Below are 16,555 nucleotides of genomic sequence, written 5' to 3'. Positions count from 1 at the left end.
AACTCTGCTGCAAGTGATGTTTTCCTCACGGTGGTCTTCCTGATGTTGTGGCGTTGACGAAACGGCTAGTCAACTCTGCTGCAGGTGATGTTTTCCTCACGGTGGTCTTCCAAGTTGTGGCGTTGACGAAACGTAGTCAACTCTGCTGCAAGATGTTTTCCCTCACGGTGGTCTTCCAGCCGTGAGACGAAACGTCCCCTAGTCAACTCTGCTGCAAGTGATGTTTTCCTCACGGTGGTCTTCCAAGCCGTTGTGGCGTTGACGAAACGTCCCTAGTCAACTCTGCTGCAAGTGATGTTTTCTCACGGTGGTCTTCCAAGCCGTTGTGGCGTTGACGAAACGTCCCTAGTCAACTCTGCTGCAAGTGATGTTTTCACGGTGGTCTTCCAAGCCGTTGTGGCGTTGACGAAACGTCCCCAGTCAACTCTGCTGTAAGTGATGTTTTCCTCACGGTGGTCTTCCAAGCCGTTGTGGCGTTGACGAACGCCCTCAGTCAACTCTGCTGCAAGTGATGTTTTCTCACGGTGGTCTTCCAAGCCGTTGTGGCGTTGACGAAACGTCCGAGTCAACTCTGCTGAGATGTTTTCTCACGGTGGTCTTCAGGCCAGATTTGTGGCGTTGACGAAACGTGAGTCAACTCTGCTGTGATGTTTTCCTCACGGTGGTCTTCCAAGCCGTTGTGGCGTTGACGAAACGTCCGCTAGTCAATTCTGCTGCAAGTGATGTTTTCCTCACGGTGGTCTTCCAGCCGTTGTGGCGTTGACGAAACGTCCGAGTCAACTTGCTGCAAGTGATGTTTTCCTCACGGTGGTCTTCCAGCCGTTGTGGCGTTGACGAAACGCCCTAGTCAACTCTGCTGCAAGTGATGTTTTCCTCACGGTGGTCTTCAAGCCGTTGTGGCGTGACGAAACGTCCCCTAGTCAACTCTGCTGCAAGTGATGTTTTCCTCACGGTGGTCTTCTAGGTGGCGTGACGAAACGTCCGCTAGTCAACTCTGCTGCAAGTGATGTTTTCTCACGGTGGTCTTCCAAGCCGTTGTGGCGTTGACGAAACGTCCGCTAGTCAACTCTGCTGCAAGTGATGTTTTCTCACGGTGGTCTTCAAGCCGTTGTGGCGTTGACGAAACGTCCCTAGTCAACTCTGCTGCAAGTGATGTTTTCTCACGGTGGTCTTCCAGGCAGGCGTTGACGAAACGTCCCTAGTCAACTCTGTGCAAGTGATGTTTTCCTCACGGTGGTCTTCCTGCCGTTTGCAGCGTTGACGAAACGTCCCCTAGTCAACTCTGCTGCAAGTGATGTTTTCCTCACGGTGGTCTTCCAAGCCGTTGTGGCGTTGACGAAACGTCCCCTAGTCAACTCTGCTGCAAGTGATGTTTTCCTCACGGTGGTCTTCCAAGCCGTTGTGGCGTTGACGAAACGTCCCTAGTCAACTCTGCTGCAAGTGATGTTTTCCTCACGGTGGTCTTCCAAGTTGTGGCGTTGACGAAACGTCCCCAGTCAACTCTGCTGCAAGTGATGTTTTCCTCACGGTGGTCTTCCAAGCCGTTGTGGCGTTGACGAAACGTCCCCTAGTCAACTCTGCTGCAAGTGATGTTTTCCTCACGGTGGTCTTCCAAGCCGTTGTGGCGTTGACGAAACGTCCCTAGTCAACTCTGCTGCAGTGATGTTTTCCTCACGGTGGTCTTCCAAGCCGTTGTGGCGTTGACGAAACGTCCCCTAGTCAACTCTGCTGCAAGTGATGTTTTCCTCACGGTGGTCTTCTTCCGTTGTGGCGTTGACGAAACGTCCGCTAGTCAACTCTGCTGCAAGTGATGTTTTCCTCACGGTGGTCTTCCAAGCCGTTGTGGCGTTGACGAAACGTCCCCTAGTCAACTCTGCTGCAAGTGATGTTTTCCCTCACGGTGGTCTTCCAAGCCGTTGTGGCGTTGACGAAACGTCCGCTAGTCAATTCTGCTGCAAGTGATGTTTTCCTCACGGTGGTCTTCCAAGCCGTTGTGGCGTTGACGAAACGTCCCCTAGTCAATTCTGCTGCAAGTGATGTTTTCCTCACGGTGGTCTTCTCCGTTGTGGCGTTGACGAAACGTCCCTAGTCAACTCTGCTGCAAGTGATGTTTTCCTCACGGTGGTCTTCCAAGCCGTTGTGGCGTTGACGAAACGTCCGCTAGTCAACTCTGCTGCAAGTGATGTTTTCCTCACGGTGGTCTTCCAAGCCGTTGTGGCGTTGACGAAACGTCCCTAGTCAACTCTGCTGCAAGTGATGTTTTCCTCACGGTGGTCTTCCAAGCCGTTGTGGCGTTGACGAAACGTCCGCTAGTCAACTCTGCTGCAAGTGATGTTTTCCTCACGGTGGTCTTCCAAGCCGTTGTGGCGTTGACGAAACGTCCGCTAGTCAATTCTGCTGCAAGTGATGTTTTCCTCACGGTGGTCTTCCAAGCCGTTGTGGCGTTGACGAAACGTCCGCTAGTCAACTCTGCTGCAAGTGATGTTTTCCTCACGGTGGTCTTCCTGCCGTTGTGGCGTTGACGAAACGTCCGCTAGTCAACTCTGCTGCAAGTGATGTTTTCCTCACGGTGGTCTTCCAAGCCGTTGTGGCGTTGACGAAACGTCCGCTAGTCAACTCTGCTGCAAGTGATGTTTTCCTCACGGTGGTCTTCCAAGCCGTTGTGGCGTTGACGAAACGTCCGCTAGTCAACTCTGCTGCAAGTGATGTTTTCCTCACGGTGGTCTTCCAAGCCGTTGTGGCGTTGACGAAACGTCCCTAGTCAACTCTGCTGCAAGTGATGTTTTCCTCACGGTGGTCTTCCAAGCCGTTGTGGCGTTGACGAAACGTCCCCTAGTCAACTCTGCTGCAAGTGATGTTTTCCTCACGGTGGTCTTCCAAGCCGTTGTGGCGTTGACGAAACGTCCGCTAGTCAACTCTGCTGCAAGTGATGTTTTCCTCACGGTGGTCTTCCAAGCCGTTGTGGCGTTGACGAAACGTCCGCTAGTCAACTCTGCTGCAAGTGATGTTTTCCTCACGGTGGTCTTCCAAGCCGTTGTGGCGTTGACGAAACGTCCGCTAGTCAACTCTGCTGCAAGTGATGTTTTCCTCACGGTGGTCTTCCAAGCCGTTGTGGCGTTGACGAAACGTCCCCTAGTCAACTCTGCTGCAAGTGATGTTTTCCTCACGGTGGTCTTCCAAGCCGTTGTGGCGTTGACGAAACGTCCGCTAGTCAACTCTGCTGCAAGTGATGTTTTCCTCACGGTGGTCTTCCAAGCCGTTGTGGCGTTGACGAAACGTCCGCTAGTCAACTCTGCTGCAAGTGATGTTTTCCTCACGGTGGTCTTCCAAGCCGTTGTGGCGTTGACGAAACGTCCCCTAGTCAACTCTGCTGCAAGTGATGTTTTCTCACGGTGGTCTTCCAGCCGTTGTGGCGTTGACGAAACGTCCGCTAGTCAACTCTGCTGCAAGTGATGTTTTCCTCACGGTGGTCTTCCAAGCCGTTGTGGCGTTGACGAAACGTCCGCTAGTCAACTCTGCTGCAAGTGATGTTTTCCTCACGGTGGTCTTCCAAGCCGTTGTGGCGTTGACGAAACGTCCGCTAGTCAACTCTGCTGCAAGTGATGTTTTCCTCACGGTGGTCTTCCAAGCCGTTGTGGCGTTGGACGAAACGTCCCTAGTCAACTCTGCTGCAAGTGATGTTTCCCTCACGGTGGTCTTCCAAGCCGTTGTGGCGTTGACCAAACGTCCGCTAGTCAACTCTGCTGCAAGTGATGTTTTCCTCACGGTGGTCTTCCAAGCCGTTGTGGCGTTGACGAAACGTCCGCTAGTCAACTCTGCTGCAAGTGATGTTTTCCTCACGGTGGTCTTCCAAGCCGTTGTGGCGTTGACGAAACGTCCCCTAGTCAACTCTGCTGCAAGTGATGTTTTCCTCACGGTGGTCTTCCAAGCCGTTGTGGCGTTGACGAAACGTCCGCTAGTCAACTCTGCTGCAGTGTAACTTGCTGACGGAGTGACGTGTTGGTCACCTGCTGCACCCATATAGTGGACCAGGATCTGTATTTACACACTGTGCTGATAGGGCCTCAGATTTCCCTTATACATGACCTGATCCTAGACCAGCTCTATGACTGTATACTGGTCCTATTAGATTACATGGACAGGGGGGACCTGATCCTTATGGTCCTTCTGTAGCTCAGTTGGTAGAGCATGGTGCTTGTAACGCCAGGGTAGTGGGTTCAATCCCCGGGACCACCCATACGTAGAATGTATGCACACATGACTGTAAGTCGCTTTGGATAAAAGCGTCTGATAAATGGCATATATTATTATATATTATATTATTATATTATCCTAGACCCGCTCTATGACTGAATACTGGTCCTATTAGATTACATGGACAGGGGGACCTGATCCTAGACCAGCTCTATGACTGAATACTGGTCCTATTAGATTACATGGACAGAGGGACCTGATCCTAGACCAGCTCTATGACTGAATACTGGTCCTATTAGATTACATGGACAGGGGGACCTGATCCTAGATCAGCTCTATGACTGAATACTGGTCCTATTAGATTACATGGACAGGGGGACCTGATCCTAGACCAGCTCTATGACTGAATACTGGTCCTATTAGATTACATGGACAGGGGGGACCTGATCCTAGACCAGCTCTATGACTGAATACTGGTCCTATTAGATTACATGGACAGGGGGACCTGATCCTAGACCAGCTCTATGACTGAATACTGGTCCTATTAGATTACATGGACAGGGGGACCTGATCCTAGACCAGCTCTATGACTGAATACTGGTCCTATTAGATTACATGGACAGGGGGACCTGATCCTAGACCAGCTCTATGACTGAATACTGGTCCTATTAGATTACATGGACAGGGGGACCTGATCCTAGACCAGCTCTATGACTGAATACTGGTCCTATTAGATTACATGGACAGAGGGGACCTGATCCTAGACCAGCTCTATGACTGAATACTGGTCCTATTAGATTACATGGACAGGGGGACCTGATCCTAGACCAGCTCTCTGACTGAATACTGGTCCTATTAGATTACATGGACAGGGGGACCTGATCCTAGACCAGCTCTATGACTGAATACTGGTCCTATTAGATTACATGGACAGGGGGACCTGATCCTAGACCAGCTCTATGACTGAATACTGGTCCTATTAGATTACATGGACAGGGGGACCTGATCCTAGACCAGCTCTATGACTGAATACTGGTCCTATTAGATTACATGGACAGGGGGACCTGATCCTAGACCAGCTCTATGACTGAATACTGGTCCTATTAGATTACATGGACAGGGGGACCTGATCCTAGACCAGCTCTATGACTGAATACTGGTCCTATTAGATTACATGGACAGGGAGGCCTGATCCTAGACCAGCTCTATGACTGAATACTGGTCCTATTAGATTACATGGACAGGGGGACCTGATCCTAGACCAGCTCTATGACTGAATACTGGTCCTATTAGATTACATGGACAGGGGGACCTGATCCTAGACCAGCTCTATGACTGAATACTGGTCCTATTAGATTACATGGACAGGGAGACCTGATCCTAGACCAGCTCTATGACTGAATACTGGTCCTATTAGATTACATGGACAGGGGGACCTGATCCTAGATCAGCTCTATGACTGAATACTGGTCCTATTAGATTACATGGACAGGGGGACCTGATCCTAGACCAGCTCTATGACTGAATACTGGTCCTATTAGATTACATGGACAGGTGGGACCTGATCCTAGACCAGCTCTATGACTGAATCCTGGCCCCAGTTTTTTTTTTTTGTCCATTAAGAAAAGGATTAAAAATGTAAACATGTGTCTTTCCTTTACAGGATAGGGTTCCTGGGGTTGGGGCTTATGGGTAGCGGAATCGTGTCCAACCTGTTAAAGATGGGCCACGTCGTCACAGTGTGGAATCGCACAGTAGAAAAGGTACCACAAGACAACCAACATGTGAGAAAATACGATACAGAATTTACTCCTGTGATTCCGTCAAAAACTATTATTATTTAAACCACAGTTATTTGGTACAGTATTTTATTTTATGCAAAAAAAAAATCATTTATTTATAATGTAAAGTAACACCGTTTGGGTTTGGTGCTGATTTTTACCTCACTTCCTGTTGTGACATCACTTCCTGTGAGCTCACTTCCTGCCTTGTTCCTGTTGTCTTCCCGCTGCAGTGTGACCTGTTCATCCAGGAGGGGCCAGGTTAGGCGGACCCCAGCGGAGGTGGTCTCCATGTGTGACATCACCTTCTCCTGCGTCTCAGACCCCAAGGCTGCCAGGGATGTAAGTAACTAAGGAAACATCTCAACAGACGATGTTTGTATGTGTGTAGTCAGGCCAGATTTCTAGGCAGGTGAGAGAGTGAGATGTTTGTAGTCAGGCCAGATTTCTAGGCAGGTGAGAGAGTGAGATGTTTGTATGTGTGTAGTCAGGCCAGATTTCTAGGCAGGTGAGAGAGTGAGATGTTTGTATGTGTGTAGTCAGGCCAGATTTCTAGGCAGGTGAGAGAGTGAGATGTTTGTATGTGTGTAGTCAGGCCAGATTTCCAGGCAGGTGAGAGAGTGAGATGTTTGTATGTGTGTAGTCAGGCCAGATTTCCAGGCAGGTGAGAGAGTGAGATGTTTGTATGTGTGTAGTCAGGCCAGATTTCTAGGCAGGTGAGAGAGTGAGATGTTTGTATGTGTGTAGTCAGGCCAGATTTCCAGGCAGGTGAGAGAGTGAGATGTTTGTATGTGTGTAGTCAGGCCAGATTTCCAGGCAGGTGAGAGAGTGAGATGTTTGTATGTGTGTAGTCAGGCCAGATTTCCAGGCAGGTGAGAGAGTGAGATGTTTGTATGTGTGTAGTCAGGCCAGATTTCCAGGCAGGTGAGAGAGTGAGATGTTTGTATGTGTGTAGTCAGGCCAGATTTCTAGGCAGGTGAGAGAGTGAGATGTTTGTATGTTTGTAGTCAGGCCAGATTTCTAGGCAGGTGACAGAGTGAGATGTTTGTACGTGTGTAGTCAGGCCAGATTTCTAGGCAGGTGACAGAGTGAGATGTTTGTATGTGTGTAGTCAGGCCAGATTTCTAGGCAGGTGACAGAGTGAGATGTTTGTATGTGTGTAGTCAGGCCAGATTTCTAGGCAGGTGACAGAGTGAGATGTTTGTATGTTTGTAGTCAGGCCAGATTTCTAGGCAGGTGACAGAGTGAGATGTTTGTATGTGTGTAGTCAGGCCAGATTTCTAGGCAGGTGACAGAGTGAGATGTTTGTATGTTTGTAGTCAGGCCAGATTTCCAGGCAGGTGAGAGAGTGAGATGTTTGTATGTTTGTAGTCAGGCCAGATTTCTAGGCAGGTGAGAGAGTGAGATGTTTGTATGTGTGTAGTCAGGCCAGATTTCTAGGCAGGTGAGAGAGTGAGATGTTTGTATGTTTGTAGTCAGGCCAGATTTCTAGGCAGGTGAGAGAGTGAGATGTTTGTATGTGTGTAGTCAGGCCAGATTTCTAGGCAGGTGAGAGAGTGAGATGTTTGTATGTGTGTAGTCAGGCCAGATTTCTAGGCAGGTGAGAGAGTGAGATGTTTGTATGTTTGTAGTCAGGCCAGATTTCTAGGCAGGTGAGAGAGTGAGATGTTTGTATGTTTGTAGTCAGGCCAGATTTCCAGGCAGGTGAGAGAGTGAGATGTTTGTATGTTTGTAGTCAGGCCAGATTTCTAGGCAGGTGAGAGAGTGAGATGTTTGTATGTGTGTAGTCAGGCCAGATTTCTAGGCAGGTGAGAGAGTGAGATGTTTGTATGTTTGTAGTCAGGCCAGATTTCTAGGCAGGTGAAAGAGTGAGATGTTTGTATGTTTGTAGTCAGGCCAGATTTCTAGGCAGGTGAGAGAGTGAGATGTTTGTATGTGTGTAGTCAGGCCAGATTTCCAGGCAGGTGAGAGAGTGAGATGTTTGTATGTGTGTAGTCAGGCCAGATTTCTAGGCAGGTGAGAGAGTGAGATGTTTGTATGTTTGTAGTCAGGCCAGATTTCCAGGCAGGTGAAAGAGTGAGATGTTTGTAGTCAGGCCAGATTTCCAGCCAGGTGAAAGAGTGAGATCTTCTAAACAGACAGGCTGCCATGTTGCTGATGGTAGTGAGCTTGGTGTGATCAGTATTGTAATGCCTTTTAGTTCTGACTGCAGTGACTAATTTCTCACAACGTATGACTGTTAATACTCCTCTCTCTCTCCCCCCACTCTCCTCTCTTCTCTCTCTCTCTCTCCTCTCGTTCTCTCTCTCTCTCTCTCCTCTCGTTCTCTCTCTCCTCTCGTTCTCTCTCTCCTCTCGTTCTCTCTCTCCTCTCGTTCTCTCTCTCCTCTCGTTCTCTCTCTCCTCTCGTTCTCTCTCTCCTCTCGTTCTCTCTCTCCTCTCGTTCTCTCTCTCCTCTCGTTCTCTCTCTCCTCTCGTTCTCTCTCTCCTCTCGTTCTCTCTCTCCTCTCGTTCTCTCTCTCCTCTCGTTCTCTCTCTCCTCTCGTTCTCTCTCCTCTCGTTCTCTCTCCTCTCGTTCTCTCTCCTCTCGTTCTCTCTCCTCTCGTTCTCTCTCCTCTCGTTCTCTCTCTCTCTCTGTTCTCTCTCCTCTCGTTCTCTCTCCTCTCGTTCTCTCTCCTCTCGTCTCTCTCTCGTTCTCTCTCTCCTCTCGTTCTCTCTCTCTCTCGTTCTCTCTCTCTCTCGTTCTCTCCTCTCTCTCTCTCCTCTCTCTCTCTCTCTCTCTCTCTCTCCTCTCTCTCTCTCTCTCTCTCTCTCCTCTCTCTCTCTCCTCTCTCTCTCTCCTCTCTCTCTCTCTCTCTCTCTCTCTCTCCTCTCTCTCTCTCTCTCTCTCTCTCTCTCTCTCTCTCCTCTCTCTCTCTCTCTCTCTCTCTCTCTCTCTTCTCTCGTTCTCTCTCTCTCTCTCTCTCTCTCGTTCTCTCTCTCTCTCTTCTCTCTCTCTCTCTCTCCTCTCGTTCTCTCTCTCTCTCCTCTCGTTCTCTCTCTCTCCTCTCGTTCTCTCTCTCTCTCTCTCTCTCTCTCTCTCTCTCTCTCTCTCTCTCTCTCTCGTTCTCTCGTTCTCTCTCCTCTCGTTCTCTCGTTCTCTCGTTCTCTCTCTCTCTCTCCTCTCGTTCTCTCTCCTCTCGTTCTCTCGTTCTCTCTCCTCTCTCGTTCTCTCTCCTCTCTCGTTCTCTCTCTCTCCTCTCTCGTTCTCTCTCTCTATCCTCTCTCTCCTCTCTCGTTCTCTCTCTTTGCCAGTTGGTGCTGGGTCCCAGTGGAGTGCTCCAGGGCATCAGGCCAGGGAAATGTTACGTAGAGATGTCTACCGTGGATCCAGAGACCATCACAGAGCTCTCACAGGTATACACACACACAGAGCTCTCACAGGTATACACACACACACAGAGCTCTCACAGGTATACACACACACAGAGCTCTCACAGGTATACACACACACACAGAGCTCTCACAGGTATACACACACACAGAGCTCTCACAGGTATACACACACACAGAGCTCTCACAGGTATACACACACACACACACACACACACACACACACACACAGAGCTCTCGCAGGTATACACACACAGAGCTTGTGATTCCAGGTGTATGCTACTCCCACTGTCGCTAGGTCATCATCACTCTCCCATTGGGTACTGTCATTACATCATCAATCGTCTTATCCTATGCTCTCTCATTGGCTCCTCTACTGCCACACCACTGTCTGATTGGCTCCTGTCTGACTGTCATCAGGTGATATCGTCGCGGGGCGGCCGCTTCCTGGAGGCTCCTGTTGCTGGGAGCCAGCAGGTATCTAACGAGGGCATGCTGGTCATCCTAGCGGCCGGAGACAGGACGGTCTATGAAGACTGCAGCTCCTGTTTCCAGGCCATGGGCAAGACCTCATTCTTCCTAGGTAGATGGTTTGAGTTTTACGAGTGTCTTATCCCAGGGCTATCCAATTTCCTGCGTGTTATCTGGTGAAGCAGGCTAACGTGTGTGTGTGTGTGTGTGTGTGTGTGTGTGTGTGTGTGTGTGTGTGTGTGTGTGAGATCAGGTGAGGTGGGTAACGCAGCGAGGATGATGCTGATCCTCAACATGGTACAGGGAAGCTTCATGGCAACCATCGCCGAGGGGCTGACCCTAGCCCAGGCCACAGGCCAATCACAGCATACCTTCCTGGACATCCTGTCTCAGGGTCAGATGGCCAGCACCTTCGTGGACCAAAAATGCCAGAGTGAGTCAGAAACTAAAGGCACTGCTGAGTCAGAAACTAAAGGCACTGCTGAGTCAGAAACTAAAGGCACTGCTGAGTCAGAAACTAAAGGCACTGCTGAGTCAGAAACTAAAGGCACTGCTGAGTCAGAAACTAAAGGCACTGCTGAGTCAGAAACTAAAGGCACTGCTGAGTCAGAAACTAAAGGCACTGCTGAGTCAGAAACTAAAGGCACTGCTGAGTCAGAAACTAAAGGCGCTGCTGAGTCAGAAACTAAAGGCGCTGCTGAGTCAGAAACTAAAGGCGCTGCCGAGTCAGAAACTAAAGGCGCTGCCGAGTCAGAAACTAAAGGCGCTGCCTAAAGAGTCAGAAACTAAAGGCGCTGCCGAGTCAGAAACTAAAGGCGCTGCCGAGTCAGAAACTAAAGGCGCTGCCGAGTCAGAAACTAAGGGCGCTGCCGAGTCAGAAACTAAGGGCGCTGCCGAGTCAGAAACTAAGGGCGCTGCCGAGTCAGAAACTAAGGGCGCTGCCGAGTCAGAAACTAAGGCGCTGCCGAGTCAGAAACTAAGGGCGCTGCCGAGTCAGAAACTAAGGGCGCTACTTTGGACCAGAGCCCTATTCCCTATATAGTGCCCTACTTTAGACCAGTGGCAAATTGGAAACTATGAGCATAGTGAATTCAACACTTGCACAAGCAATGTGCTAGAGGCTTCACTACAGACCATGGTTCAATCCTGGGCTGTATCACAACTGCCGTGATTGAGAGTCCCATAGGGTGGGGCAGAATTGGCCCAGGGTCGTCCGGGTTAGGGGAGGGGTCGTCCGGGTTAGGGGAGGGGTCGTCCGGGTTAGGGGAGGGGCCGTCCGGGTTAGGGGAGGGGTCGTCCGGGTTAGGGGAGGGGTCGTCCGGGTTAGGGGAGGGGGAGGGGTAGGCCGTCATTGAAAATAAGACTCTGTTCTTAACTGACTTGCCTAGTGAAAACGTGTCCTGTTTGGGGCCAGTGTTACCCCTAAAAGATTCACTCGTTTAGTAAAAGATGTCCCAGTATTGACTATTACAGAAGTTCCCCTGATCGTTACATGTTGTAATACCTTCCTCGTCTATGATTTAAACTATTCAACATGGTTCATTTGTTTCATTACATCTCCACTGGTAATGATGAGCCCCCCCCCCCCCGATCTCTCCAGATATCCTACAGGGCAACTTCAAACCAGACTACTATTTGAAACACATTCAGAAGGATCTGAGGCTAGCCATCTCCATGGGCGACACAGCCAATCACCCGACTCCTATGGCTGCAGCAGCCAATGAGGTAAGACGTTGTTGGATTGACACACACAAAATGGCCGCCAATGAGATTTCAAATGGTATTGGGGGTAGATCTTAGATGCGGACCGGACACGCGAGCGTCGCAAGATACGTTTTCAAATCCATGTTATTCAATTATTGCACCCACACTGCTCGCGTCCGTCAACAAGCGTCTGCGATGCCAAGGGCTAACACCGAACCCAAACCGGCTGCGTCCGTGTGCCAGCGTGCAAACATTTAATTTGTCCCCCTACACCAAACGCGATCACGACATGCAGGTTAAAATATCAAAACAAACTCTGGACCAATGACATTTGGGGACAGGTCGAAAGCATTAAACATGTATGGCTATTTAGCTAGTTAGCTTGATGTTGCTAGCTAATTTGTCCTATTTAGCTAGCTTGCTGTTGCTAGCTAATTTGTCCTATTTAGCTAGATTGCTGTTGCTAGCTAATTGGTCCTATTTAGCTAGATTGCTGTTGCTAACTAATTTGTCCTATTTAGCTAGATTGCTGTTGCTAGCTAATTTGTGCTATTTAGCTAGCTTGCTGTTGCTAGCTAATTTGTGCTGTTTAGTTAGCTTGCTGTTGCTAGCTAATTTGTCCTGTTTAGTTAGCTTGCTGTTGCTAGCTAATTTGTCCTGTTTAGTTAGCTTGCTGTTGCTAGCTAATTTGTCCTGTTTAGTTAGCTTGCTGTTGCTAGCTAATTTGTCCTGTTTAGTTAGCTTGCTGTTGCTAGCTAATTTGTCCTGTTTAGTTAGCTTGCTGTTGCTAGCTAATTTGTCCTGTTTAGTTAGCTTGCTGTTGCTAGCTAATTTGTCCTGTTTAGTTAGCTTGCTGTTGCTAGCTAATTTGTCCTGTTTAGTTAGCTTGCTGTTGCTAGCTAATTTGTCCTGTTTAGTTAGCTTGCTGTTGCTAGCTAATTTGTCCTGTTTAGTTAGCTTGCTGTTGCTAGCTAATTTGTCCTGTTTAGTTAGCTTGCTGTTGCTAGCTAATTTGTCCTGTTTAGTTAGCTTGCTGTTGCTAGCTAATTTGTCCTGTTTAGTTAGCTTGCTGTTGCTAGCTAATTTGTCCTGTTTAGCTATAAACCAATGAGGAGATGGGGGAGGCAGTCCTGCGTCTCGCATCTCGCTAAATAGCCATACATGTTGAATGCTTTTCGACCTGTCCCCAAATTAATGTCATTGCTTCAGAGTTTTTTTTGATATTTGAACCTGCGTGTTGTGATCAGGTTTGGTGTAGGGGGACATAATAAACGTATGCCTGCTGGCGCACGGGCAGCCGGTTCGGGTTCCGTGTTCGCTGCTTCAGATGGAATAAATGTCCACATAGACATTTTACCCATATTGTTAACCTGCATATGGTGAACATATGTCAACATTACTAACTGATATATAATAACCTGTCGCTGTGGGAACACGGGTTCCTAACCTGTCGCTGTGGGAACACGGGTTCCTAACCTGTCGCTGTGGGAACACGGGTTCCTAACCTGTCGCTGTGGGAACACGGGTTCCTAACCTGTCGCTGTGGGAACACGGGTTCCTGACCTGTCGCTGTGGGAACACGGGTTCCTAACCTGTCGCTGTGGGAACACGGGTTCCTAACCTGGCGCTGTGGGAACACGGGTTCCTGACCTGTCGCTGTGGGAACACGGGTTCCTGACCTGTCGCTGTGGGAACGCGGGTTCCTGACCTGTCGCTGTGGGAACGCGGGTTCCTAACCTGTCGCTGTGGGAACGCGGGTTCCTAACCTGTCGCTGTGGGAACGCGGGTTCCTAACCTGTCGCTGTGGGAACGCGGGTTCCTAACCTGGCGCTGTGGGAACGCGGGTTCCTAACCTGGCGCTGTGGGAACACGGGTTCCTAACCTGTCGCTGTGGGAACACGGGTTCCTAACCTGTCGCTGTGGGAACACGGGTTCCTAACCTGTCGCTGTGGGAACACGGGTTCCTGACCTGTCGCTGTGGGAACACGGGTTCCTAACCTGTCGCTGTGGGAACACGGGTTCCTAACCTGTCGCTGTGGGAACGCGGGTTCCTAACCTGTCGCTGTGGGAACGCGGGTTCCTAACCTGTCGCTGTGGGAACGCGGGTTCCTAACCTGTCGCTGTGGGAACGCGGGTTCCTAACCTGTCGCTGTGGGAACGCGGGTTCCTAACCTGGCGCTGTGGGAACACGGGTTCCTAACCTGGCGCTGTGGGAACACGGGTTCCTGACCTGGCGCTGTGGGAACACGGGTTCCTGACCTGGCGCTGTGGGAACACGGGTTCCTGACCTGGCGCTGTGGGAACACGGGTTCCTGACCTGGCGCTGTGGGAACACGGGTTCCTGACCTGGCGCTGTGGGAACACGGGTTCCTGACCTGGCGCTGTGGGAACACGGGTTCCTGACCTGGCGCTGTGGGAACACGGGTTCCTGACCTGGCGCTGTGGGAACACCAGAGTGTCAGGGATCCAGTACTTCTGGTATTGATTCTCTGTTCACTCTTTGGGGGCAGTACAGACGCTGGGAGGGGGGCAATACAGACGCTGGGAGGGGGGCAGTACAGACGCTGGGAGGGGGCAGTACAGACGCTGGGAGGGGGGCAGTACAGACGCTGGGAGGGGGCAGTACAGACGCTGGGAGGGGGCAGTACAGACGCTGGGAGGGGGCAGTACAGACGCTGGGAGGGGGGCATACAGTTGCTGAGGGACACGAAGCCCCTGGGACTCAGACACTGATGAAAACCTCATATTTCCCAGAGCAGAATCAGACCTGCTACAAGACCATCTGTTTTCTCATCCAGTGAGATGGTTTCTTCTGGAACACCTCTCACATTCTTTGGACCAAATTCTGTTTCCGTGAACAATAAAGTTGTATGTTTTGTCTCACTTTACGACAACGTTACTTCTTTATACATATTTACCATGGTTTTCTCTCTGTCTGTAGGTCTACAAGAGGGCTAAAGCGCTGGACCAGTCAGACAACGACATGTCAGCTGTCTACAGAGCCTACATTCACTAAACCTCCTGAAGAGCCTCCCCCCCCGACCTGTCCTCTCACCCGACCTGTCCTCTCCCCCGACCTGTCCTCTCCCCCGACCTGTCCTCTCCCCCGACCTGTCCTCTCCCCCGACCTGTCCTCTCCCCCGACCTGTCCTCTCCCCCCGACCTGTCCTCTCCCCCGACCTGTCCTCTCCCCCGACCTGTCCTCTCCCCGACCTGTCCTCTCCCTCGACCTGTCCTCCTCTCCCCCGACCTGTCCTCCTCTCTCCCGACCTGTCCTCCTCTCCCCCGACCTGTCCTCCTCTCCCCCTCCTCCCCCCCTGACCTGTCCTCTCCCCCGACCTGTCCTCTCCCCCTGTCCTCTCCCTCTCCCCTGTCCTCTCCCTCTCCCCCTGTCCTCCTCTCCTCTGGACCACACGTATCTTTTTATACATTTGTATTCCCGTTTTATTAATTATTTTTGCCTCTGGCACCAGAGATATTGGTGTACTTCCCAAATGCCATCCTGTTTCCTACATAGTACACTACTTTTGACCAGGGTCCACGATTTCCTCGTGAATGAAGCTGAATACCCAACTCTGCAGAATCAGGGCACATAAGGGCTCAGGTCAGAAGTAGTGCACCTACACGGGGAATAGTATGTCATCTGGGAGGCAGCTATTCCTTTCCCGGTAACGTGATGGGAACCTCTAACTAGTCCACCTGGAACATTGCACTGACTGAGGGTTGTAATAATTCTAGAAGAATGGTCCACAGAAGGTAGCTTCCCTCCTCCCCCACATCTTTGTTATGTTGTCGGATGGTGTTGGTCAAGTTTCTGATGGTGAAGCACTGTGCAGGGTGTTCGGGAACAGATTTTGGGAAGCGGCTCCATTGCTGACCCCACGGTAAGATGTTGTCACTAGTGATTTGTAACGAGACACATTGCCTGTTTGCTGTCGGGTGGGTTTTGAAGCTGCACGGGGCCAGGGATTAATTTATCACTCTCTTTATCACCTCTTTCTTTGCATTTTTATTTAATTCTGTGTGTGAAAATGTCGTCTTTAATTAGAATGTCCAGGATTTTCATCTAAACGTATAAAGCTGTTGATATGATCTTTTAAGAGGAGGGTAGAGGCTTGATAAAAGCACCAAGAGGAATACTGCCACTGCATTGCCTTCGCATTGGATCCATTTGAAATCTTCTGACATGTATTTATTTATTTTTTAGACGCTCTAGAAGCTCCTCTATTCTACTTCTCTTTTGGTGCAGTTTGGCCTGGAGTTGTTTCCGTAGTTGTCTGAATCGGAACAGTTTGTTTTGTTGTGTTCTAGCCTGTTAGAGAACCTGCCCCCTTAAGGTTATATTAATTAAGGTTATTCTGATGCCTTGTAATACAGTAATGACTTCATCCTTCTTCTAACCGAGGTTCATCCCAAATGGCACCCTACTCCCCTTTTATAGTGAACTACTTTAGACCAGAACTCTGGTCAAAAGTAGTGCTCTAGATAGGGAATAGGGTGCCATTTGTGATGAATCCCGGGACATTAAGGTGATGGTGTTTAAACCCATGCAGTGGTCTTAACATTATTAACGACAGGCAAGTTGATCACTTTTTACTGGTCTAAACATGTATGTTTAGGAACCACGTTGCTTAGCGACCTGTTTTTATTGTACATGTATGTTTAGGAACCACGTTGCTTAGCGACCTGTTTTTATTGTACATGTATGTTTAGGAACCACGTTGCTTAGCGACCTGTTTTTATTGTACATGTATGTTTATGAACCACGTTGCTTAGCGACCTGTTTTTATTGTACATGTATGTTTAGGAACCACGTTGCTTAGCGACCTGTTTTTATTGTACATGTATGTTTAGGAACCACGTTGCTTAGCGACCTGTTTTTATTGTACATGTATGTTTAGGAACCACGTTGCTTAGCGACCTGTTTTTATTGTACATGTATGTTTAGGAACCACGTTGCTTAGCGACCTGTTTTTATTGTACATGTATGTTTAGGAACCACGTTGCTTAGCGACCTGTTTTTATTGTACATGT

The 16,555-nt window shown here is 49.7% G+C and overlaps 1 protein-coding gene, 4 long non-coding RNA genes, 11 other non-coding genes and 1 pseudogene across 23 annotated transcripts in view; 14 read left to right on the top strand and 3 right to left on the bottom strand.

The window, feature by feature from the left end:
- Nucleotides 1-14,694, top strand: part of LOC127930286 (cytokine-like nuclear factor N-PAC) — a 47,586-nt gene extending 32,892 nt beyond the window's left edge. The window contains 8 exon segments of the mRNA XM_052519842.1: nucleotides 5,858-5,957; nucleotides 6,209-6,231; nucleotides 6,233-6,317; nucleotides 9,269-9,370; nucleotides 9,767-9,929; nucleotides 10,071-10,250; nucleotides 11,418-11,542; nucleotides 14,463-14,694. Coding sequence (XP_052375802.1) covers nucleotides 5,858-5,957; nucleotides 6,209-6,231; nucleotides 6,233-6,317; nucleotides 9,269-9,370; nucleotides 9,767-9,929; nucleotides 10,071-10,250; nucleotides 11,418-11,542; nucleotides 14,463-14,537 — 853 coding nt within the window. The 3' untranslated portion in view covers nucleotides 14,538-14,694.
- On the top strand, nucleotides 80-155 carry LOC127930420 (uncharacterized; annotated as a pseudogene).
- Nucleotides 287-368, top strand: LOC127930412 (small nucleolar RNA SNORD35). The gene has a single exon (XR_008138072.1). It is a non-coding gene; the product is annotated as a small nucleolar RNA SNORD35 (small nucleolar RNA).
- On the top strand, nucleotides 786-866 carry LOC127930418 (small nucleolar RNA SNORD35). Its single transcript, XR_008138078.1, has one exon. It is a non-coding gene; the product is annotated as a small nucleolar RNA SNORD35 (small nucleolar RNA).
- On the top strand, nucleotides 1,073-1,153 carry LOC127930417 (small nucleolar RNA SNORD35). The gene has a single exon (XR_008138077.1). It is a non-coding gene; the product is annotated as a small nucleolar RNA SNORD35 (small nucleolar RNA).
- Nucleotides 1,362-1,444, top strand: LOC127930404 (small nucleolar RNA SNORD35). Its single transcript, XR_008138064.1, has one exon. It is a non-coding gene; the product is annotated as a small nucleolar RNA SNORD35 (small nucleolar RNA).
- Nucleotides 1,582-1,664, top strand: LOC127930409 (small nucleolar RNA SNORD35). Its single transcript, XR_008138069.1, has one exon. It is a non-coding gene; the product is annotated as a small nucleolar RNA SNORD35 (small nucleolar RNA).
- Nucleotides 1,954-2,037, top strand: LOC127930391 (small nucleolar RNA SNORD35). Its single transcript, XR_008138051.1, has one exon. It is a non-coding gene; the product is annotated as a small nucleolar RNA SNORD35 (small nucleolar RNA).
- LOC127930395 (small nucleolar RNA SNORD35) lies at nucleotides 2,399-2,482 on the top strand. The gene has a single exon (XR_008138055.1). It is a non-coding gene; the product is annotated as a small nucleolar RNA SNORD35 (small nucleolar RNA).
- LOC127930399 (small nucleolar RNA SNORD35) lies at nucleotides 3,297-3,380 on the top strand. The gene has a single exon (XR_008138059.1). It is a non-coding gene; the product is annotated as a small nucleolar RNA SNORD35 (small nucleolar RNA).
- On the top strand, nucleotides 3,520-3,603 carry LOC127930394 (small nucleolar RNA SNORD35). Its single transcript, XR_008138054.1, has one exon. It is a non-coding gene; the product is annotated as a small nucleolar RNA SNORD35 (small nucleolar RNA).
- On the top strand, nucleotides 3,745-3,828 carry LOC127930393 (small nucleolar RNA SNORD35). The gene has a single exon (XR_008138053.1). It is a non-coding gene; the product is annotated as a small nucleolar RNA SNORD35 (small nucleolar RNA).
- Nucleotides 3,895-3,978, top strand: LOC127930397 (small nucleolar RNA SNORD35). Its single transcript, XR_008138057.1, has one exon. It is a non-coding gene; the product is annotated as a small nucleolar RNA SNORD35 (small nucleolar RNA).
- On the bottom strand, nucleotides 4,156-5,837 carry LOC127930288 (uncharacterized). Its single transcript, XR_008137735.1, has 3 exons — nucleotides 5,693-5,837; nucleotides 4,513-4,885; nucleotides 4,156-4,450 (listed from the first exon to the last, which is right to left on the bottom strand). It is a non-coding gene; the product is annotated as an uncharacterized LOC127930288 (long non-coding RNA).
- Nucleotides 6,620-8,597, top strand: LOC127930287 (uncharacterized). 3 transcript variants are annotated; one of them, XR_008137732.1, is made up of 8 exons: nucleotides 6,620-6,691; nucleotides 6,900-7,159; nucleotides 7,212-7,315; nucleotides 7,368-7,523; nucleotides 7,628-7,679; nucleotides 7,732-7,835; nucleotides 7,888-7,991; nucleotides 8,088-8,597. It is a non-coding gene; the product is annotated as an uncharacterized LOC127930287 (long non-coding RNA). The 3 variants fall into 3 exon arrangements; XR_008137734.1 differs by lacking the exons at nucleotides 7,368-7,523; nucleotides 7,628-7,679; nucleotides 7,732-7,835 and having other exon boundaries at nucleotides 6,625-6,691; nucleotides 7,212-7,286; nucleotides 7,919-7,991; XR_008137733.1 differs by lacking the exons at nucleotides 7,212-7,315; nucleotides 7,368-7,523; nucleotides 7,628-7,679; nucleotides 7,732-7,835 and having other exon boundaries at nucleotides 6,633-6,691; nucleotides 6,900-7,182; nucleotides 7,919-7,991.
- On the bottom strand, nucleotides 12,486-13,693 carry LOC127930290 (uncharacterized). Of its 4 annotated transcripts, none has more exons than XR_008137742.1 (3): nucleotides 13,433-13,693; nucleotides 13,056-13,345; nucleotides 12,486-12,939 (listed from the first exon to the last, which is right to left on the bottom strand). It is a non-coding gene; the product is annotated as an uncharacterized LOC127930290 (long non-coding RNA). The 4 variants fall into 4 exon arrangements; XR_008137739.1 differs by having other exon boundaries at nucleotides 13,549-13,693; XR_008137741.1 differs by having other exon boundaries at nucleotides 13,172-13,345; nucleotides 13,549-13,693.
- On the bottom strand, nucleotides 14,225-14,874 carry LOC127930289 (uncharacterized). 3 transcript variants are annotated; one of them, XR_008137737.1, is made up of 3 exons: nucleotides 14,844-14,874; nucleotides 14,599-14,718; nucleotides 14,225-14,564 (listed from the first exon to the last, which is right to left on the bottom strand). It is a non-coding gene; the product is annotated as an uncharacterized LOC127930289 (long non-coding RNA). The 3 variants fall into 3 exon arrangements; XR_008137738.1 differs by lacking the exon at nucleotides 14,844-14,874 and adding an exon at nucleotides 14,752-14,823; XR_008137736.1 differs by lacking the exon at nucleotides 14,844-14,874 and having other exon boundaries at nucleotides 14,599-14,666; nucleotides 14,702-14,738.
- Between the last annotated feature and the right edge of the window lie 1,681 nt (nucleotides 14,875-16,555).

This window comes from Oncorhynchus keta, chromosome 5 (genome assembly GCF_023373465.1).
Source record: "Oncorhynchus keta strain PuntledgeMale-10-30-2019 chromosome 5, Oket_V2, whole genome shotgun sequence".
Taxonomy (NCBI): Eukaryota; Metazoa; Chordata; class Actinopteri; order Salmoniformes; family Salmonidae; genus Oncorhynchus; species Oncorhynchus keta.
This window is presented reverse-complemented; position numbering and strand designations above follow the sequence as displayed.